Genomic DNA, 22,942 nt, shown 5'->3' with positions numbered 1-22,942 from the left:
GGAGTAAAATTTAACATTTTCAAGGTTGTGCTGACCAACCTTATGTTAGAGGCCATAAATATGAATCTCTAAATATCAGGAGTAATTAACTGGGAACAAATTATCTATGCTAGGTAGACATGGACATAATGTGGGTGGACATAATATTCAACTAGCTAGTGCTTTTAAATGTATCTGGGGGGGCGGTTAAATAATACTAGTTATAGAAAGACTTTAAATTTGCTTTACTAGGTTTGAGGTTGCTGACTGACAGCACACACATAACCACAAACCACTCAGTCACAGAACTGAATCAGATGGTTGAGTGGATTATTCAGTACCTGACAGGTGGAAACTAACACAGGCAGCTGTAGCTGGTAGTCATCTATGAAATATCACCTGTTAATTCAAGTCACTGAACTCATCCATGTTTGGGGTCCCTTCAGGAGCATTTTTAATGCAAATGTCTGTCTTGCAGTGGGGTTAGGTTAATTGGTGATTCTAAATTGCCCATAGGTGTGAATGTAAGTGTGAATGGTTGTCTGTCTCTCTATGTTAGCCCTGCGACAGACTGATGACCTGTCCAGGGTGTACCCTGCCTCTCGCCCTATGGTAGCTGGTATAGGCTCAAGCCCCCATCATGCAGCTGTGGAAGATTTTTTGGCCGCACATCTATGTTGTGAATCTGCTGTTCAACTAAATCCCAAAGGTGCTCGACTAGATTAAGTTCTCGTGTCTCCGGATGGCATTTGAGTACAGTGAAGCAACTGTCTTGTTCAAAAAAACAGTTTGAGATGATTTGAGCTTTGTGACATAGTCAGCAACAATACTCAGGTAGGCTGTGGTGTTTAATTGATGGTCATTTAGTAATAAGGAGCCCAACATGTGTCAAGAAAATATCTCTCACACAATTACATCACCACCAGGAATCTGAAATGTTACGAGGAAAGATGTTGTTTATGCCAATTCTGACCCTACCATCTGAATCTCACAGCATTCATCAGAACAATCAGATCAGGCAACATTTTCCCAATCTTCAATTATAATGTTGGTGAGCCTCAAATTGTTGCCTCAGTTTCCTGTTCTCAGCTGACAGGAGTGGCACCCAGTGTGGTCTTCTGCTGCTGTAACCCATCTGCTTCATGGATTGTGCAATTATAGATGCTGTTTTGCAAAATGTATTATTTGAGTTACTGTTGGTTTCCTATTTGATTGAAGTAGTCAACACAGCATTTTCACCCAGAAATGCTGTAAACACTAGAGATGGTTATGTGTGAAGATCCTGGTGAATCAGCAGTTTCTAAAACACTCCACAGTTAAATACTACTCTTCTTCAATCTGATGCTCAGTTTCTACTTCAGCAGGTTGTCATGACCATGTCGGCATGCCTAAATGCATCAAGTTGCTGCGATGTGTTTGGCTGATTAAATATTTCCAATTACAAACAGCTGAGCAGGAGTACTAATAAAGATGCCAGTATCAGCAGTGTATATATATATATATGGATGCAGCTTCCTAAAAAGCCTGCTAGCATTAGCTGCTTTTTTTTTTGTTTTTTTTACTTTATTTTATTATCCAAGTAATGAAATGAAGGGCTCAAAATAGGATTTCACAAACTAATGGGTGGATTCACAGTGGCTGTGTCCATCTCTTTATATAATGTCAGTGGTAGTAAGGAGAGTTGATGTGCAAATGTGCATTAAATTACTGTGCAGGAATGTGCAGTAATCATACCCTGATCATGTTCATCTGAACGCTGTTTTGGAAGAAAGCCCAGAGTTGAGGTCCCACCTCTTCCCAGGCCTTGGCCATATTTTGGAGCCTCTCTAGCTCCTCAAAGGTTGTGTTGGCCTGGACAAACACAAATACACACATCCTATGAAAGTTGAAAAATATTTCCAGAGTAGTACAACAAAAGCATATTTAACACACAGCGGTCGCGTTCTGTGCTAAATACACTGTCAATAATGAGTTTGGTGGAAGTGTCAGTTGTTAAAGGATAGTGTCAGTTAAAAAAAAAAAAAAAGGAGAGATCAAAAAAGTCCACTAACACTTTATCTAAGGTTTAAGCTGCAACATACAGCGGATAACAATGGAATGTTACATTATGTAATTTGGCTACATTCAAAACGCCGCTCAAAACTCTCGAAACCCCACTCTGTTTTGTGTCAGGAGGATTAAAAGAGACATAACAGATCTGTTTTTCCTTCCACTGCCGCGCCCCCACACTTACACTGAATTCTCTCCCTCCTCTTCCCATCCCTCACATTGCATCACATTACCCCTCACCCCCATCACCGCCACCATCCCTTTGCTTTCCTCTGCTTCTTTAGTCAGCTCATTCCAAAGGTGGGTGGTTGGTTTGTATGCATCTACACTGATACTGAGTGTTGAAAGAATCGCAGAAGTGGGGCAAAAGTGAGTTGGAAAAGGGAGAGAGGTGATGGGTCAGGCTGGAGGTGGTCTCACTCACACTCTTTAATATCTTGCGGGCTGCGGGGGAGTCGGGGGTGTAAAGGATCTTTCCCATCAGCAGGGGCTTGACTGAATTCCACACAATTTTCGTGACAGGGTTGGACTCCAGGGTCTGCATCAGGGCATTGCAGAAGGGAGCTAGGGGTAGGGAAAGATGAAGAGAATGAGAAACAAATGGTATTCATATATAATAATTTTTCCTTATGGCCTCCATAAGTCTCAAGCATTCAGACGTAATAAATGATCAACTAAAGAATCTTAATATTAAAAAAAAATAGCCAATCAGAGCATATCAGCCAACCTTCTGGAACAAATTTTGCCTTTTGAGGCAAACTCTGTCCAAATGATAACTGAGTGATCTAAACATCTTTCTTTATGCTTGTGAAATTAGTTCTGTCCCACCTTCTCATGCTAATGAAAGCAAACGACATGTAACAAATACACAATAAGCATAGGTAAAGACTGCATTTGCATAAATAGAAATAAATACGTGAAGTAAGAAGGTGTGTTTTTCTAATATTTAACTATATCTGACTGGTATTTTTTTCTTAAGTCACACTTTAATTACAGCACATTTATTTCTTGCTTCATGTTGAATGAAACTATATGATGAAAAGCACTGAACGAGTGAAACTGAATGGCCGTTGTAGTATTTTCTTTCCAGGTCAACCAGTCACTTCCAATCTAAACTTTTCATTCCAAATGAAAGAGAGGTGTTTGCAGGTTGTGTAAGCGTGAAAATGTATAACTCTGTGACATTTGGACAATCTGAATGTCACAGCAGGCATCAGAGCTGTGACATTTTCATAAGTATGTGTTGTGATGCAAACTTGTGATATTTTTTACTCGTTGTTTTAGATTTCAAAAAAGTCATACTATAACTACTTGTGGTGTCTGCAAAACACTATCATATATAGCGCTATCATATACAGCAGGTACAGGTATATTTCTGTTTCTGTGATTTTTATCTGTAACAAGTACAGTCTTAATACTATATTTGAGTAGAGTATTTTTTAAAAATCCCTCTTTACTTACTGGTAGTATCATCATAGGCATAGTTGTGGTTTTTGGTGCCATTGACCCCCAGAAACACCTTATAATTGTTGTCTTCATACCAGTTGAAAGACAGGACCCTAGAGCCCCCACCCTCAGGATATCCACAGAAGAGACTTGACACGCTGGACATCAACTGGGTGAAAGAGGAAGGACCCCCAGTTTGGAACAGGGAGGACACTGCCTTCATGAGCTCCTGAGAGCTCTCCTGCTGCATCATCTGCGCAAGACAGAGAGGCCCAGTTAAACTTTTAAACAATCCGATAGTCTGCAGCCATGAGGCTGTATCTATACAGCAGTGCTTCAATATTAGCATGCTAACATGGTCACAGTGAACACACTCTGCAATTAGCACTAATCACAAAATGCAAAATACAAAAAAGGTGAGCCCAAATCAAACAGAAATTGGATTTTACTGGTGGAAAGGTCAACAAAGCAGAGCACATCCTAAAAAGTGAGTTCCCTGTACACACAGAGAAAATGAGATACTGGTAACACTTTACATGAAGTAAAATATGTGTAAACTATAAAATCAAATTCAAATTCAAATTTTATTTGTCACGTACACAGTCATACACAGTACGATATGTAGTGAACATGATTAATAGCTTATATTTACAAGTTGGTTACTCGGATAACACAAGTCGGGAAATAGGATTTACTATCGTCAGAATAAACTAGGATTTAAAGCACCTTTAACCTATAAACTAGAGTTCAATCACCTCTGTCTAATATACAGTACACACCCCTAACACCAAATGGTTTATATGCTGTATCTCAAACCCTGACTGGCTGTTAGTTTTTAAGTTTTATATATTTTTTTGTCTGGCGTGTCTGTTGATCATTGCTGAGAAGTACGACCAAACATTTTCTGGCCTACAGCAGGATGAGTAACTATTAGGTATTGCTGGAAAGTGTAAACAATCCATTTTGAGTTATTTGACCTTCATCAGATAATTATACACAGATCAGGGATATTTATGTTTGTCATACTCATTCATGCCCTGTGAATTTTTAAGTATAAACGGTCACAAGAAAACAATAGCTTAAAGATAAGCAAAGAAGTTGGACAGAGCTGAGCTGCAAGGTGGATTAAATATCCTCCTATTGAGAGAACAAAAATAGCTTCAACCAGGAGAGCAATTCTCCCTGCTACATGTAATTTCCTCTGTGAAGATAATGAAGGAGGCCATCAATAATTGTATTGCATGTTGCTCCTACATGTTGGTAGGACTGAGTTCCTCCAGGAGCGTTTTGGTTCAAATCATATTTGGATTTATTAGCACGGGTCATCACTGATTTGGCTCCAGAGGTGAGTGATGAAAATGGCTCTTTGATCGTTTATGACTCCTACTCAAAGCTACCTTTTACATGTGGACACGCGCGGACATAAGCATGCTACAACACACCCCTCATGTCTGTCGCGCTCACTCCCTCTTCCTCTGTTTCCTTATGTATTATTTCTCGCACAGAAACATCCACACACACACTGAACTGAAAGGAAGAAGAGGTGGGTAATGAGAGCTTTTGGCTCGCCTTTCTGTCACCACGGTGATACGAAGGTCCCACCTACAGGATGTGTCACCTCAAAAGAATGTCCCTCTTTTCCTCCCTCCCTCTACCTCCCACCCTCCTCTCTCTTTCTCTCTCACCCCTGGCTAAGGTGATGATGGGATACGCTCTCCCTTGGGACAAACCGTGAACGTGCCTAAACACACATCTCAGTCACAGTGATTTGTGTGTATGTGTTGCCTGATAAACACATTATTCTACTCTATTGTGTTACAATGCTGTTTTATACTGTTTGTGCTTTTTGTTATATATAAACCAATGCATCCCATTTCATTATGTTCTACCGTATTTGTTCTAGTCGACTCTCTTAGTTTTATTCTATTTTAGTCTAATATTTTAGATGTGTAATAACGTATCAGTGTTTCTGTGTGGCTGTGACTTGTTGACAACATGTCAGCATACTATGTCTCCTTCTTCTGACTTTAATTGAATAGTGATAGTTCTTGAAAGCTGATTTTATTATTTTTTATCATCCATTTTCTTTTTACTTTTTCAGTTATTTGTTCATTGTTTGATCTGTTGTACCAAGTGTGAAATAAATAAATAAATGAAATGAAATGAAAATTATCTTCTCATTCATACATTTTTTTCTTTCATTTGCACAAGTGTGTGTATATGTGTTTACATTTCCATTCCACGTGTGTTCTTCTTGTAGAAAAAAAATGTAATCTACAGTATCTACTGTATTCTCTTCAACCCTGTTCTATTCCATTGTAGTTAGTGTTTCAGATCCATTCATTTATAATGCATGTGCATGCATATACATTACATGTATGCAGATACACAACAGGCATATTTTTAGCTCACAAAGCACTTGCAAAAATGTATTTTTTAACACATACTGTACATGTAACCCTCACAGTATTGAGCACATCATTCAGCTTCTTCTGGGAGCGATTCTTGAACGGGGAGCAACGGAAGAGGCGAGTTTCCTGCATGACTAAAAATACTAGTGCCTTTGATACTGAGGGCTTGAGAAGAAGAAGAGACTCAAGGAGCAGAAGAGAAGGGATGGATGACATTTGGACTACTTACATCTTGGATCTTCGCTGATGTTGCCTTAAAAGCCTGGCCCCAGAAATGCAGGTCAATGCCCACGGAGCTTCTGTCCAAAACCTGAGGCATCTAGGGGGGAACAAAACAGGAGATCTATTAAAGTAAAATGAGATTATTACAGATAAAGGGGGATTTAAACACAACTGGTCCTTTGTTCTTTTATGTTATAACCATTACTGCTCTTTTTAAATCATATAATATCTCAGCTTGTGACTTGTAAATTCATATCTGGTCACAAGTGATTTCCAGGAAACTTCCAGGAATTTGAAGCAATACACTACTGGGCAAAACCACATCAAACGCACAGAAAATGCCATATTTTTTTTAACCTGTGCTAAACTTGAGATCCACCAATTGTTTGATGTGGAACTACGTATTATAACTCCCCTACGCATCCTTCAGTGGCATTATCTTCTTGAGAAACCATTAACAGTAGGTGTTAGGAAATGACTGGTCAGGGCAGGAGTGCTGAGGGTAAGGAAACCAGGAGTGCCAAGACAAACACACACACACATGAGATATCCTTCTTCTCGCATTCTTCGTGCCTGAATTTCAATGAACGAAGGAAGGAGGGAGGCAGTATGGTGAGGGGGATAGAGAGAAAGCAAGGGAGTGGGAAGGGAGGGCACTGAAAAGTTGATGCAAGAAGGGAGTCAAGAGTGTAATGATGGGAGGACAGCTGCTATGAGACCAAGGTCAATGTGGTAATGGGCATGATGTGCGATGGAGTTAACGAGTTAAATTAAGAGATCAGATTTCCCACACATAAACTGTCTATCCATCCATTCTCTTATGCTTATCCTTGTCAGGGTCGTGGGGGGGCTGGAGACTATTCCAGTTACCATAGGGCAAAAGGGGGAATTTAAGGTTCTAGGTCAGATTTTTCATCTCTAAGATATTTGACAACATACATCTCTCAAGTCTAAATATAGGGTAGTCTCTAATTGACCCTAATTTGCAAGCTATTTATAGCAACTTCTTCACTATTCCAAGGATTTTCTTTTAAAAAAATGGTAATTAAAGCCATAGCAACACTGTGAAGATGCACTATTTGTCAGGTTTTTAGCAACCATATAAACCAGGTTTGCTAGAAGCTATGTTGACTCAAAATATATGTATGAGAAGTGGCATCCTGTCTTACAGAATACCACAGAGTCTGCAGGCAGGCTCTAAGCCCATTAAAGAAACAGGCCAAGAAGGATAATGCCATGTAAACTCCCTCAGCCAATCACCTGACTCACCCAGGCTGAACAACACAGACATATGATAAAGAGAGAGTACAACATTTACAGCTGGACATGCAGTGAAATGGAGTTTTGGACATTGATATCATATAAATACGATGCAATTTATAAGATGGAAGAGTATGGACAGAATGACTAATTTGATTGTCAATTACAGTGTCAGTTACATATATTCCAATAGCCAGGTTTCCTGTCTCAACAAACAAATCTTTTGTTACACGTTAGGAAAAAGATTTTTCCTATTGCGTAAGCTAACACTAGTTATACACTGTTAGCTGTTTAATAATGTAAAAAAAAGTTCAGGTGCATTTTGTATATGCGAAACTTATCATTTCAGATGAGCGTGAGAGTCCCTGCTGTTGTTTTGTGGATCTTATACTCTTTGTTTCACTATTTGTGTGTGCGTGCAGAACAAGGAGACAAGGGACAAAAATGAAGATAACATTTCTTGAGTTGAGGATAACTTGCTCAAATAATCACAGGTGAATACAAGTGTTATTAAAAAAGAAAGGGTCTGTTTTAGTCCCAATATGCTTTTAAGATAATCGAACATTTCTAAAGAGAGCCAGTGCCTAAAATAAAACCAGCAAACACTTCTACAGACTCCCCTGCTAGAGCCAGCTACTGGGCCTCACGTGCAGCACTGATATCTATGCAAACCTCGACATACATGTACAGTTTCTACAGAGAAGATTTACTGGTATTGTAGCACTTTTGAAGCTTTTGGAGGACAGTACCAATTCAGCTCAGTTCAATTCAATTCTGGTTTATTTAGATAGCACCACATTTGAACAACAGTCCCCTCAAGGCCATTTATAGAATAAGGTAACAACTGTACAGTATTCTGGAGAAAGCGCCAACAACCAGCCCCCTGTGAGCAAGTGCTTTGCAGCAGTGGAAAGAAAAAAAATACTGCCTTCTAACGAGAAGAAAGCTCTGGCAGAACCAGAGTCAAGGAAGTGCAGCCATATGCCACAACCCGCTGGCGGGGGAGAAAGAGAAGAGACGGGCAAAACACACACTAAGGGAGAGAGTAGACAAAAATGTAATGACATGCTGCAGTGGTATACAAACACATGGTGAGTAAGAAGAAATGAGTGGGGAAGTAGTCAGTGTATCACATGAAGTCTTGCAGTTGTCTGAGCTTACAGCAGCATAGATAAGGAATGGTTCAGAGACACCTATTCCAGCCCTAACTGTAAGCTTTATCAAAAGGGATCCTAACCCTAATCTTAAAACTAGAAAGTGTGTCTGTCTCCTAAATCCAAAGTGGGAGATGGTACCATGCGAGACAGGGCTGATAGCTCTCCCTCTACTTTTGGAAACTCTAAGAGCCACAAGTAAGCCTGCAGTCTGAGAGTGAAGTGCTCTGTTGCAATCAAATGGTACAATGAGGTCCTTCATATATGATGAGCCCTGATTATTCAGAGCTTTGTATGTGAGGAGAAGGATTTCAGATTAAATTGTGGATTCATTATGAAACCAGTAAAGAGACGCTAATATGAGAGAAATGTGATCTCTGTATGAAGTATGATCTGTTAGTACTCTTTGGATAAACTTGAGTATTTGCTGGGAACATTTAGAACAAATTCATAAAAATAAATGACAATAGTCCAAATTACAATAATCCAGCCTAGACCTAATAAATGCATGAACTATTTTTTTTTATCACTCTAAGATGGGATGTTTCTAATTTAAGAGATATTGCAAGCAGTCCTGCTTTCTTTCACATGTGTTTAATGTCCACACTATCCAACATATCCTGGTCAAAACTGCCTCCAAGAGCTCTCACACTTTTGCTGGAGGCCAGTGTAATGCCATCAAGGGTATATGTCTGGTTAGACACCAGGTAAGATCCATTATTTTTATATAATAACTTTGTTTTGTCTTAAAAAGATTCCCAGTGTTTAGCTAATTGATTTGTGTCACCTGGCTTCACTGAGAAATGAAGCTGGGTATCATCTGTAAACCAATGAAAATGAACACAGTGGTACTTGATATTGTTATTGCCTAAGGAAACCATGTACTGTATAATGTAAAAAGTATTGGTGCCAGCACAGAACCCTGTGGCACTCCATGACTAAATGCCAGATGTGAAGACTTTCCATCTTCCACTACATCAATTTTACTGATCCCGCAGCTAATATTAAAAAGTCCATATAATAGGTTTGTAGATGAGTGACTGTCTGGTCTGCACCGACTAAATCCAGGTTTGAGCTGTATTTATTGGCCAAAATTTAATGAATTCTCTCTGAAAACGTCTTGCAGTGAATATGCCTGAAACAGTCGGAAAATACACAGCAGTGTGTGTCTCTAAAACTGTGTAGGACAATTTTGCCTGAGTTTGTGTTATGGTCTTGGGTCAGTGACCCAGGGTTTTGGAATTTGTATTACTATTATTATGATTACTATTGTTCTTGGGTTTATTTATGGCTATGACTTCTAGTGTTATGGTTTCTGTTTTGTACTTCCAGCACTCAAGTTCTTCTCTGTTCTGCAAATTCTAGTTCTTAGGTTTACCTCCTCTTGTTGCTGCATTTCTATGTGTTTTGTTTACACTTCCCTGTTGTGTCATTATGGGTAATTGTGTCAGCTGTTTTCCAATGTGTGTTCACTTTCCCAATTACCCTCCAGTGTACTTAGGTCTCGTGTTTCTTACTGTTAGCTGTCTGGTTGTCTGCTTATGTTCTCTCCCAAAATCACAGCCAAAGTAAAGGTCATAGTTTGACATCTCAGTTTGAGTCAAGTCACTGTTCAGTTTCGTTCCTGTAATCAATCAGCAGCTAAATAAACGGTCCGCTATTGGTTCGCATCTCAGCTCAGTTTCCCTCTGTGTCTGCGTTTGGATCCACACCTCTCTCTCTCTCGCCGCACGATTTGCCTCCAGAAATTGTGACAGTTTGGACCCACATTTATCGCTTCAGGTTTAAACTGTGAAGCTACCAGACTTTGATAGATTAAAGTGCTTACAAATATTAAATAATATATAATATAAATATGTACACGACTTAATGCATTAATACATCCTGACATTCCAAAGCAGAGTAAATATGCAAAATCAATACAGTAACACAAGAGATGCTCATCGATATCCACCAGTCTTTCAATAGAGAGCAGTGCGTGGATGTGGGAACCAACATCTGCAGTTAGACATACTAGATCATCACCTAGTGATATGAATGATGCACCACTGTATAAGTTAAAACAAGCTACTAACCAGCTTAAAGATCTTGAAGAAGTCCAGATTAGCATACAGGACATCCTCTATCCTCTGGAGCCTTTGCTGGCTCAGGGCACACATAGCATTGCGGACCCCATGCAGTCCCATGCGAGTGGGGAAGAACAGGAAACGCTCCAAGAGGGCCTGACCACATGCTATGTCTTTCAGCTGCAGGTCTGGGACTCCAAATGCAAACTGCAAAACAGCATCAAAATATTTGTATTCATATTCAGTAAGTTACTATAATGTATATAATGTCTTTTTAGACAAGTGCAATTGCCACAATCCAGGTAAAGCATGGTTTTAATTTTGATTCTCTGCAAAAATTCATCATTAACCTCTGCAAAAATCTTTCTAAAAAGATGTACCTGTTCAAGTCGTATTTGTGCATTGACAAGTTGATAAACTATAGACTCCGAGAGCCCGGCATCTCTTAACAGGAAGGCTGTGAGAACTTCATCATCCTTCAAAATATCCTCCACCTTCAGCCCGCGACCTAAACGGAAAATCATGAACAGAGATAGCGAAAGGTCAAAATCAGCAAAAAATAACTTTGACCCACTGCGCTGAGGAAATGATTCACAGCAGAAAAGATTGACACAGATTTTCAGAGAAAACGCAGTGAGGAAGGGTGTTTATGCACATTTCCTTGCCAAAAACTAAAGCTAATTTCTTAGGAAGAAATACTGAGAACACATTTCGGGTATGCCTTTGGGCCTAGTCATAAAAAACGGCATGTGACTCAGCACCATAATGTGCAAATTACCCAGGATTAAAAGGCCAAAGTGAAAAATAGTGAAGGGAAGTTTATAAACCACCATGGAGGAATTCTTTTTGTGTAGATGTCATGTACGTACTTTTTAAAGCAAGTGGCAAAATCTACAATAAAAGATATTTTTAAAGCCTGCATCCATGCAGCACTGAAAATGTATAACGTAATTTACAGAAATTGGACAAAATAAATAAATATTTTTATAGCTACTGTTTTCTGTTTATGTTAGGTTAAGAATTAATGTCTCTTAAAAGGAAAATTATTAGCACCTTTGGGTTCACATCTGTCCAGAAACCTTGTTCTCAATAGTCATTTTTTTGTCAGCTTATTAATAAAAACGTCTACTGGCCACTTTCCTCTTTTTTGACTTCACCTGAGACTGCAGACGGATTGTTGCGTAAAGTTTCCATGAAGTTTGAGAATGATGACATTTCATGCCAAAGCCTGCCAAGCTGTTGGACCTCCGTGTCATTGAGCAGAAGCTTTTGGATGTTGGTGTAGAATCGCGCCAATCTGGAATAACCCCCCCAAAAAACACACAAAAAAACAACATTTTTTTATAAGGTTAAAAGTGGTTTTTACCAAGTTTAAAAGAGCTGAGTTATGCTTACACCGAGTTATTATAATTGGAAACAACGCCTGGGGATTCTCCTCGGGTTGGATATCTAAAGCAGGGATTGTTGACGTTGCAGAAGATGCCCTGAATCCAAGGGAGAATCCCTGTAGAGGGCAGCGCCTTGTTGGGGAAATGACCTAAAGAAACACAGACTACGTTAGAGGCAATGTGAGAGGTTGTGATTTGATGTTAACAGAACTGTGAAAGGGTAAAGGGATACTATTTTTACAAGGAAAGAAAGGAATTTCAGCAAATACAATTTTGTCTTTTTCTTTTCTTTTCTAATTTGAAAACTTGATGCATAATTGGCGAATTCTTCTTACACTCATGTTGTTGGTACAGTGGATTGGCTTTCCTCAGCCACACCAAACCAATGAATAGCAACACTGGCCAGAAGATCTCCACCAGGAAGCGGATCTGGATAGACAGATGTGATGCAGTCATACACCGTGAAGTATGAGAACAACAGAAACACAACCAAAACAATTGCCATAGGGTTTGAACATTAATATATATACATATATTATACATATATATATGTATGTATATTAATGTTCAAACCCTATGGTAATTGTTTTGGTTGTGTTTCTGTCGTTCTCATACTATTTATTTATATATATACAATATATATAAAAAGTGTTACCTTCTGTCTCTTTCGAAGAGTCCAGTTTTTCCACAGTAACAGGCTGACTTGAGAGCCAGTCTTCATTGCTCTGCAGCTCAACCCCTGGAAGGGGTCATCAGACTTTAATAAACCTGTAGATAACATAACTCCATTAGTGATGACATTTACTACAGCTATTTCGAAGACACGAGACAAACTAGATCAAATTATTGGAGTTCAGAAAGACCCATATGTGGATCTAGCCCTAAGAGCACGTCTTGTCTTGGGCTGGATTTTGTCTTGTGCTCATTTCATATCAGACTTATATTTGAACTGGTTTATGAGAGGTTTTACTACAACTGCAGATAATTAATTCACAAAACACACAGAACCCTGACAGGCTCCGCAAAACCACTGAACCTCTATTAATTAATGCAAAAGGACAAATTTTACCTGCAGTGGCAATGGGTGATGTTATTAACTACCATATGTGTTAACAGACACGGTTACAGGATGTATTTACATGACTTTGTGCGTGTATACAAATAAAGCTTTATACTTGCAATTTGAACCTACTCTCATGCAGATGTATTCCAAAGGCAAATTAATTTTCAGGGAGATGTTAAGGGGAAAATGCCAGTGACATATACAGGATATGTGCAGATGGTGCTTCAGAAAATCTCGGACATGAAGAGTAATTTGCTCAGTGCAACGTGTCCAACAGATTACCTCAGAGCGCATGAACACCTGTCTGGAAAACAGGGGATGCTGTAAGACTGAAACAGGAGAGTAAAAGCTATCATTATGTATGTGACATCTCTGGATGTAATTTTGGGGGGTTTTGTGCTTTCTGCTCTCATCTTTGGGAAAAAAAGCTGAAAAAAAGAAGAAAAAAAACCCTGGCATAAATCACTTTAAAAGGCACTGGTCTGTCATGTCCCACCAGAACAGCTTTAATGTACCTAGGCACCTTTCTATGTCTCTATTGGTCAGAGTGAACACCATTGCAATTATTGCATTGATAGTCCCTCATTTGCTGTGGTGATGGTGGAGAAAACACCCTAACACACCGCTCCAATATCTCCCACAGGTGTACGAACTGGCTAAGCTTCCCTCAAGTATAACCAGTGGCCATGACACCCTTCACTGAGTCTGAAGTCTTATTTTGTTTGTTGTTAAATTTGTCATTTACCTTTATGCAAGTTAGAAAAATAGTCATTTTGGAATATGGGGGCAGTTCTGATACAGTTTGGGTCCACTCATCCCTTTAAAGAAAGGTCACAGCAAATCAATACCAAGATGTTCTGAGTGAATCTAAAAGCCAAACAGTAATTAGCAGCCATATCTCTTTGTTACACGATCTTCCAAACAACTTAGTCAACAACAAGCTTAAACAAGTAAATATAGATCCTTACCTGTTATGGAATGATAGAAAAGTAGAACGACATCTAGAGAAACAGGTTCACCGACAAGCTGAAGTATTGGGAAAAAATTAAGCAAGGTAAGAGATCCGTGTGCCTTCTAGCTGCCCACTCCCTCTCCTCTGCCTGCAGGTCAGCAGCACTCCTAATCTGATTGCTCTAATCTCCCAGCTCAACATGGGCAAGCAGAAAAAACACAACCGTCATCCATTTTGAGGCAGAATTAAGGGGATACCTACGGAAGAGGAAAGGAGGAATCCAGGTGGAGAGATGTTTCATCCTATACTGGAGATGTGTTTCATCACGGCGGCAACCAGTGTGCTTTTAGAAAGATAAAGGAGCAAGATTTACCTGCACAGTCACTGCACATCACTCTGGAAGAAAGCCTTTCAGCTAAGCACCTCCATAATAAATCAGTTTGGACCGAGTGACACAGGAGCTGATCAGACTCAGAGACAAGGGGGTTTGTTTCAGTTCTGAAATGACTCATTGTTTTGAGCAGCTCGACAAGGTGGAGTAGGTGACATGGGAAATTAGGTGAAGGGAATCTGAAATCTTGACGGTATCACATTAAAGCTACTGTGTAGAGATAAAAAAGAAGAAAAAAGTGAGTACCCTTATAAGTAAGAGGGAAAACTGAAACAGACACACACCAAATTAATATAGCATAAAGCAATAAATTTAAAACAACCTTTCAAATATAACCTTGATTCTCCAGGGCGCTGAACAGAAATCTACAAACAAAACAACAACAACAAAACTCAATCTCAAACAGAGTCATTTCAAATGTTTAATTTGCAGCAGGAACTGTTGCGTGTCATTCGTCTTCCGTATAGTCACAAAAATGTGAATAAACACAACCTTTGTGACAGACATGGAATATGCATCAATGAATATAAAAATGTACAAAGATACAAATGATTTACATGCTGAGAAAAGATGTACCAATCACAGGCTATGAACACATTAAAAGATGTAAATGTTGACTTCTTTATCAGTAAGAACCCTCATGCTTGAAGTACTTACATCTATACCTAGTGGAATAAGAGTTAAACTAATTTTTGAAAATGAAAGGAACCCCAGAATCTGAACCTGGATTATTAAGTGCAGTGTGTAAAATATATTTCTGTATAAATCAAATATTCAAGAAGAAATGTGATAGGCTTAAAGTTCGTTTCAGACAGAAATTGATTTGTTGCCAGTTTTCTTTGTCATACATTTAATCTATTTATTTATTTAAAAATGTGGCAATAAACGATTGTGTTGGCATCGACATTTTGAGCGCTTAAACCAGCTGCTGTTGACTTAGACATATGAAAGAATATATTAGCACTTTTATAACACTTTTATGGTTTATTTTCACAGGTCGACATTTCCTTCCATGCTCAGCTTGATGATAAAAATCTTTTCCCCAGCATTCACTGTGATAAAGTAATATTTACAGATATCATATGAGTTTTTTTGTTTGTTTCTCCTTTTTTTGGTGTCAGACAAAATGAGCCTCTCTGTGTTCGAGCTCCTGCAGCCGCCGGGGTCGCAGTCTTTGGTAAACAGGTTTATTCTCACTAGGGCTAAGGTCGTCAGGGCTGCTAGGGGGAGGAGACTGAGGGGGTGACATGGGAGCAGAGGTTGAGACCCCAGAGTCTATGGCACTGTCAGTGGAGTCCTGAGTCTGGAGTGGCGTCTGTGTGGGGCTTTTAAGGACAGGGGACGGACACGCTGCTTCAACAGGGCTGTTGGGGAAAGACGATGAGGTGGTGGTGGTGGTAGTAGCAGGTGATGTGGTAATGATGGTGATGTTGGTGGTGGGTGACAAAGTAATGGTAGTGGAGATGATGGTGGGGGTGGATGATAAGCTGGTGGTGGTGGCGGTAGTTAAAGTAGTATTCCAGTTTGGGAGTGTTGTAGCACGGCCGTTGTTGGAAACAGGGGGCTTGTAGAAAGTTCCAGAAGGAGGGTGCAGAGTCCTCGGTGCCCTGAGTGTTAGTGGAAGGTTTGGTGAGCTGCTAGACTCGCGGAGTGAACTCTGAGTGTCATTTTCCCTTTTGGAGGTCCAAACAGACTTGAGTGACGATGTGTAAAGGTTACTGGAGAATACGGTGCTAACGCTACTCGTCGTTGGAACCACAGACGCAGTTGTTGGGGTTGCAACATTGCTAACAGGTATCGTTGCCTTTACAGGCTGCACTCCAGAACTGGCAGATGGTAGGTTGGCCATTATCATAGCAGTCCTGGGTGTAACATCATAGTGCTTGTACTTCTTGTCCCACGTCCTCCTCTGAGTGTCAATAAAAGGAGTAATGTAGTAGGTACTAACCCTGGATGAGCCACTTTGCCGAGCCCTCTCTGGCTCTGGCATCTCCTGTATAGTTTCAGCAATGGTCTCCCGCTTAACAGAGCCTGAATCAACAACATCGCTGGTGTTTCGATTATTCCTCTCGCCGATTTGAGCTGGTGCGGGCAGGCGTTCCAGTGGCATGCTGACTGGTCGAGACGCTTGTCTGGCGCGCTGGTGGCGCAGCTGTACCTTTGGTGCCATGGTGGTGACAGAGGAGACGATGGTGCTGGGACGACCAAACACTAAGGTTGATCTCTGAACATCTCCTCCACTAGAAGCCTGGACCCCGTTGACTCTGTCCAATGTCGAGACCCCTATTTTGTGTTTTCCTGGTCGGACCTCCTGCACCTCACCCATGATGTGAGATGATGGGATGACAGATGAGTATCTTTTGTAGATTTTGGTGCTCTGAAACGATATAAACAGATTACAATAAACTAAACTGTATCTACATGTAACAAAAACACCTGAAACCTAGAGGAGGGAGAATTTTTTGTTTACTGTTTTGTATAGATGAGTTGTTTTTTTTTTTTTTAAATTGTGCCATAGAGTAATTTCTATTAAAAAAAATAAAAAAAATACTGAATCTTTTTGATTACATTAATATACTGTATTAAAGTTGATTTTATTAACACTGAACTGTTGGGAAAGATCATTTTAAAGGCACATATGGCCTCTTTTCACTTGACTGGTTACACCCTAATCACAGCATAAACAAAATGACTCAAATTTGGTTTTATGATTGCCTTAATCCCTCCTCACCTCTTTGATGTCAGTCAGGGAGGTTGAGTGTCTGCTAAGCTGTCGAATCTTCTCCTGCGGGGTAAGTCTGGGGGAGGCCTGGCCAGCGCTGCTTGTGTCAGAACTAGGTAGGAAAGATGCATCAAAGACTGTCTGAAAGTGTTTCACCAGCTGCTCCACCATCAGTGCCTGGTAGGGGTAATCCACCAGGGAGGACAGAGACACCTCTGCATCTGTATGCTGTGGCTTCACCAGTGTGGGGCCAAAGATGATGCCAAGGTTGCTCGCAGTCATCTTGTTCTCTTCGGCCTGTTCTGAGACTCTGTGGGAGTCAAAGAGTGATAACAGTTTTCATTTGAAAAAGACATCTTTCTAGGTATGGTTCAAGTATTGCTGTATCTGTTTAATGAAACACAACAAAATGAAACATAAAGCGACATTCTGTAGAGCAGCATCGGTCCCTTTATTGATCTGGATAACAAGATGTGATAATAGTTTTCAGCGAATCACCTTTGACACTGAGAATCTGAAACAACTACCAAAACCTCAACAATCATCTACATGCCAATTGCATGTTTCTGTCATGCCGTGGTCTAAAAGTCCTGCAAATCAAGTAAGAACATCAACTAAGTTAAATTAAAGTATATATATATTCTATTTAGAGTTTTATTAATGGTGGTGTAAATTTAAAGTTGCGTGTAATGAGATCGACAGAGAACTAATTTTGTGTTAGTAAGCCTGCTACTTCTGCTATGCTACAGAGAAGTCTCTGCTTCCCTTTCTGTTATGAGGAACTACACATATTATTCTAATTATGAGGAACAGACTGAATTTACACTCTGAAATAACTCGGGGTTTTGGTTTTCAGCCTTTACCTGTGTAGATGTGCGATCAGGTAGCGCAGAGTCCTGTAGTTGGCTGGGGGCAGCTGGCGGAAGAGATCTCTGATCTTAAAAATGACTCTGTTCAGCTGCATACTCGGCCCAGTCTTCTCTCTTGGCTGGTTGTTTTGAGCTTTATTATCAGCCTCTTCCACTATCACCCTCTGGCACTCTTTTGCCAAACCGATGACATCATTGTAGAATCGATAATGGATCAGTGGCTCTGGTAACTGAGTAAAACAACCAAAGTGTTTTGAGTTTCTTGTAGTGGAAAATATCAATATGCTATTAAAGTCATTTTACATGTACCCAAAAAACTAAATCCAAATGAAAGAAGCACAATAAAGTAAGGGTAAAATCTAAATGATCGACTTAACATTAACTTAACAATACTTCAGATCATAACAGCCTTTAAACATAAACAACCTTTAACTTAAGTGGCATGCTAATTCTCAATAACCTCCCAACAAGTAAGAATTTCAGGCCCACCTGTCTAAGATAGAGCTTGAGAACATTGCTGATGTCGTGAGGGGAGAGATCAGACAGCTCAACCAAGTCCTTCCCATTTTCAAACGCCTGACAGAGCTTCTCAACGCGTGATTTGGCACCATTCACACGATAAATGCCCTGTGAGATGTACACAGACCAATGCATTTTTTAATGTAACTCATAATCACAGAAAATACTTGATACATAAGTCAATGGTATTGTATTTAAGGTCACACATGAACTTTTATAGCTTTAAAACTGCAACACAATAAGAGATGAGGTAGTAAAAGTAACCATCCCTGCATCACAGGGAAAAAAGACTTACCTTGATGTTGAGGGCTCGACTCTCAATCTCAGAAGTGCACTTCTTGATTATAAAGGGGATACCATCTGGACTGTTTTTTGCTGCTTGGGCAAAATCAATACCAAACAGTTGTAGCCTGCCTTGTAGCTTTTTATGACCACACTGGATGGCGAGTGTCTCCAAACACTTCTTATGGCAGGCCAAGGAGCACTGTAAAAGACAAATGAAGCGACAGTATAATTAACTTGTGTCTTCCCTGCAGAATTGCAAAATACACTGATCCTTTATAAACACCTAATACACAAGACAATTATCACGATGAGCATATTTACTGTACCTCTTCACATTCAGCTCCATGGAAAACGACCAGACTATCACATTCTCTGCATTTAGACGGGGCTCGAAGTTTTCTTAGCTTATGGGTTTGAGCAGCTTTGGACATCTGAGCATTTCGGAAAGGACCAGGAGAACTGGAGGTCTCTGTCACCATCTCTGCCAGACCTAAAAAACAGAACCGCTGATGAGGAAAGGAACTAACTCGACAAGTGACATCATTCAGAGTTATTATTAGAAGGGAAGCTGGCATTTACTTCAAAGCAAAAAAAAACAAAAACCTAAATTGTAAGAGAATTACACTATCTTCTAGTTAGCATAATTATTTTAAAATCTGCTATTATGGTGGCTTTTTATAGTTAAATGGGCTTTCTAACCATGCACACTGAAAAATAGGTCAAATAGCTCATTGGCTGTTTAATTTCACAGTAAGAACACAATGACTGGATGAGGTCAACACAGATACAGGAAGTGTTAGCTGAAACTATCAGCCAAAACTAACACGACCTCTATCTGTGCAGTGCCACTGAGTATAAAAACATTTGATCTAAGCAAAAACCACCACAGATTTGGACTAGCAGAACACCGCCATGTGTAATACATGATAAAGAATTGTGCAATGGTCGCTAACTATTTCTCCATCCCTTTCTAGACTTCCTTGTCACAAAAAGGTATACAATGATTACCTTTCTATCCTCCTGAGCAGAAGGGTACACAGAGAGCATACAGTGACAGGAACAAAACACACCCACAATTACAAACATATCTCACCATTGTCTGAGGGGGATGGTGCCTCTCTGTCATCCAGATCGTCAGCAGAAGACATGGTCCCAGTGGAAGGAGTTCTGGGCAAACGGCGCTTAAAGTCGCCTGAACAAATGTGTACCAAAATGCTCAGTTACTATATGAAAATGTAGTTTTACCACACAAGAGCAAAATCAGGGACACTAGATAAAAACATAAGCTATACCATGCACGAGTAGATTTACTGCTGAATATTTCACAAGATAAAGTGAACAGATCACAGTAAAAGCCATATCTGTTCATCTTCTCAGATCACTTAGACTGTGTCCAATATGATAAAAGTTTTATTTTACTGTCTCGTATATTCATATTTTTTTAACCAGATCCTCAAATACTCATTTCCCTGCCTAATGTGATCATTTTCAGTTACTACTGGTCAAACACTCACAAGACCTTTATAATGAATTTATGAGACGTTTTAAAATTTAAAGTCCTCTTACCTGGACTGGCAGTGGGGGAGTCCATGGACCTTGACTCACTGCTGCCTCCAGCACTTTCTGAGTCACTGCACATCCCACCCTGGCTCCCCTGACTACTTGAGCCCCATGCTCTCAGTGGGGTCTGGTTTCTTAGAGCTGCAAAAGCACACACAGACCCACAGTCACACACAAACAGAATAACAACAGAAAATAAAGCTACATGGCAACCGCTCGTGAAGCGACATTTGTAGTGTCAGTTTTAGTTATTTTCAGAAACAAGCAGTTTACACAGATATTCCAGACTTATGGTGATTAAGCAACACACAACCCAAACTGTTTTGACTCTAGTCAAGAGAACATTTCCATGACTCAGAACACAGGGTAAGTCCCTGAGAGGTTCATATAAAGACATTCAACCTCCAGCAACAGTGCCAATCATTCTTAGCTTGTTTCTAAAATTGTGCAGTTTCTAAAATAGTACATAGCTATGTTGGATAAAGGTTTATTTTAAGACTCCTCTTTATAGCACTAATGTGACACCAAGGGGGAATTTCTGTGAATTTTCTTGTACAGACACAGACAACAACCATTCTTTTTGACCATTATACTTTCAAAGTGCATCAGCAAGTTAAATAAACTTAACATGTGTTTGAATGTACCTTGTATGTCTGTGCTGCTGCTGGACCTGTGCTCACTGATCTTTGCAGGCCGATGTATGGTACTGTCCGTTTCCTCTCCGCTCAACACGTCACAAGAGGTGGTGGATGCCTGTGACAGGTTGCCGTGGGAGGAATGATAGCTGCCCACTGACCTTTTGCTGCCAAATCTGAGAAATAAAGTTGGTATTTAAGGCTTTCAATTAGAACTTTGATTATGACTAATTGTTTTGTTTTGTTTTTAAACCCTATTGCCCTATTCAGCATTATTACATTTCAGTGTGTATCTGTCGCATTTGGACAGGACTGCTGACTCAACCCTTACTTCACCTGGCGCATAGGTTTTTTGCTTTTCTGGCTCAGAAGAGAATTCCTTTGATATGTTTTTAATGCATTTAAATACAAGATTCAAGCACACTTTTATCATGCGTATACAGTCTCAGCAATATTTAGTTAGTCCAACAACTGAAAAGAATTAAGAGATCTGGCAGGGCTTTTGTAATTGCACAGCTATAAATACATGTTGATAAAAGTCATACAATTTTTGTGTGTGTGTGCGTTATGTGTAATTATCAAGGCTTTTTTTCAGAAGTAACTTGTGCTCTGGTAAAAACTGAAAGACAACATTAAGGAACAGAAACTGAAATTAGGCCCAGGAGCAGACGGCTACGACACATAATGTCACGTTAAAAATGCCTTTAGAGAAATGGAAGCACAAACGTAGCTAAGTACTAAGTTCACATTCCAGACAGACAGCTATTTTAGTCTGTAGCAACATCTGTAATTTACTAATAATAAGTAATGTACCAGCATCATTAATTGTTCTATTAACTTAGTGTGCATTATTTTCTTTGTAATAATGAGCATTTATCTTATTCAGACAAACTATATAGAGTGTTGGGACTCCTCCAAACCAGAGCCATACTCTCACGCTCGCAATCTTCCCTCCTGCATTCAGCCCGAGCCACAGATATTTCCTGAGGAAGGGCAAGAAATTCAACGCGCATTCTGTCTCTCCTAGTTTCTTTCTCTCGCTCCAACTCTGACTCACTGTTAACCTTTGCTGAAAGAAGAACTGAGAAACTTCCAAAGGGGTGTGAGCGACAGCAAAAGGTACTTTCAAAATCAGCCGTCCAAAAATGAAGCTTCAGCTACAATGACCAAAAAATGCAACACAACTAATACTTGTGAGTCTACTTACAGACAGTCTGTGTCAACTCAATTAAATCCAATGATCACATATTATGGCAACATGTACAACATTCTGCTGAATTATGGCAAATTTTAAACTGCAATAAAGTATCACAAAAAAGTATAACAAGCAGGTCCTTCTTAAAAGTACTTGTACAAAGCTAGGAAGTTTTGATTTTAAAAACATTAGTTTCATGTTATGCATAATCATTTCAAAGCCATTTTTATTATAAGCTTCCCTCTTAGCGGACCAATAAATCATTAAAAAGTTTTAAAAAATTCTAGGATATGAGTTTGCATTCATAGTCCTTCATACCTTGTATTTTCAGAGGAGATGGAGTCGGAGTGAAGATGCTCTTTAGGGAGATTTTTGGACAGGTTACGCACAAACTCTGCATAGCATTCGCCTGGCTCATACAACTTGGCATTCTCACACAGGGCCTGGTAGTGTGCAGGAAGTGACACGGTCTGTGTCTGCTGCATTTGAAACCAGTTCACTGTCACCTGAAACCAAAAAAAACAAAAAGAAATTTAAACTGGATGAGTCAGCAAATGACACATAAAGAAAGAGAGCCAAAACAACTGTAAACAGTTTTAAAAAAAAGCTATCCAAATCTACATGGCACTATGTGAAAAAGTAATTTTGCCTTGTTAAATCATAAATGAATTGTGATTAACCAGAATTTTTGCAAAGCTGAGTTTTTAAAAGCCACACACAGAGCTGATTACTGCCAGACTGCGAAATCCATAAATCACTTATTTAGAACCTGTGTG

The 22,942-nt window shown here is 39.6% G+C and overlaps 2 protein-coding genes across 5 annotated transcripts in view; both read right to left on the bottom strand.

Moving 5' to 3' along the window:
* The window catches only part of LOC101466350 (retinal-specific phospholipid-transporting ATPase ABCA4), a 44,592-nt gene extending 30,461 nt beyond the window's left edge, over positions 1 to 14,131 (bottom strand). For both annotated transcript variants that reach the window (XM_004555287.3, XM_004555288.3), the window contains exons 1-11: positions 14,007 to 14,131; positions 12,631 to 12,743; positions 12,311 to 12,404; positions 11,983 to 12,124; positions 11,745 to 11,884; positions 10,968 to 11,095; positions 10,597 to 10,794; positions 6,115 to 6,204; positions 3,490 to 3,727; positions 2,453 to 2,592; positions 1,714 to 1,830 (exon numbers count right to left, since the gene is read on the bottom strand). In XM_004555287.3, coding sequence (XP_004555344.3) covers positions 1,714 to 1,830; positions 2,453 to 2,592; positions 3,490 to 3,727; positions 6,115 to 6,204; positions 10,597 to 10,794; positions 10,968 to 11,095; positions 11,745 to 11,884; positions 11,983 to 12,124; positions 12,311 to 12,404; positions 12,631 to 12,696 — 1,353 coding nt within the window. In that variant the 5' untranslated portion in view covers positions 12,697 to 12,743; positions 14,007 to 14,131. The remainder of the gene's footprint in view (positions 1 to 1,713; positions 1,831 to 2,452; positions 2,593 to 3,489; positions 3,728 to 6,114; positions 6,205 to 10,596; positions 10,795 to 10,967; positions 11,096 to 11,744; positions 11,885 to 11,982; positions 12,125 to 12,310; positions 12,405 to 12,630; positions 12,744 to 14,006) is intronic.
* A 658-nt stretch (positions 14,132 to 14,789) lies between these two features.
* Positions 14,790 to 22,942, bottom strand: part of LOC101465668 (rho GTPase-activating protein 29) — a 32,758-nt gene continuing 24,605 nt past the window's right edge. For all 3 annotated transcript variants that reach the window (XM_004555284.3, XM_004555285.4, XM_004555286.5), the window contains 10 exons: positions 22,485 to 22,672; positions 20,981 to 21,147; positions 20,343 to 20,477; positions 19,870 to 19,968; positions 19,103 to 19,266; positions 18,787 to 18,975; positions 18,462 to 18,599; positions 17,967 to 18,202; positions 17,113 to 17,413; positions 14,790 to 16,758 (listed from right to left, as the gene is read on the bottom strand). In XM_004555284.3, coding sequence (XP_004555341.3) covers positions 15,499 to 16,758; positions 17,113 to 17,413; positions 17,967 to 18,202; positions 18,462 to 18,599; positions 18,787 to 18,975; positions 19,103 to 19,266; positions 19,870 to 19,968; positions 20,343 to 20,477; positions 20,981 to 21,147; positions 22,485 to 22,672 — 2,877 coding nt within the window. In that variant the 3' untranslated portion in view covers positions 14,790 to 15,498. The remainder of the gene's footprint in view (positions 16,759 to 17,112; positions 17,414 to 17,966; positions 18,203 to 18,461; positions 18,600 to 18,786; positions 18,976 to 19,102; positions 19,267 to 19,869; positions 19,969 to 20,342; positions 20,478 to 20,980; positions 21,148 to 22,484; positions 22,673 to 22,942) is intronic.

This window comes from Maylandia zebra, linkage group LG18 (assembly GCF_041146795.1).
Source record: "Maylandia zebra isolate NMK-2024a linkage group LG18, Mzebra_GT3a, whole genome shotgun sequence".
NCBI lineage: Eukaryota > Metazoa > Chordata > Actinopteri > Cichliformes > Cichlidae > Maylandia > Maylandia zebra.
Note: the sequence above shows the minus strand (reverse complement) of the source record. Positions and strands in the feature narration are given on the sequence as shown.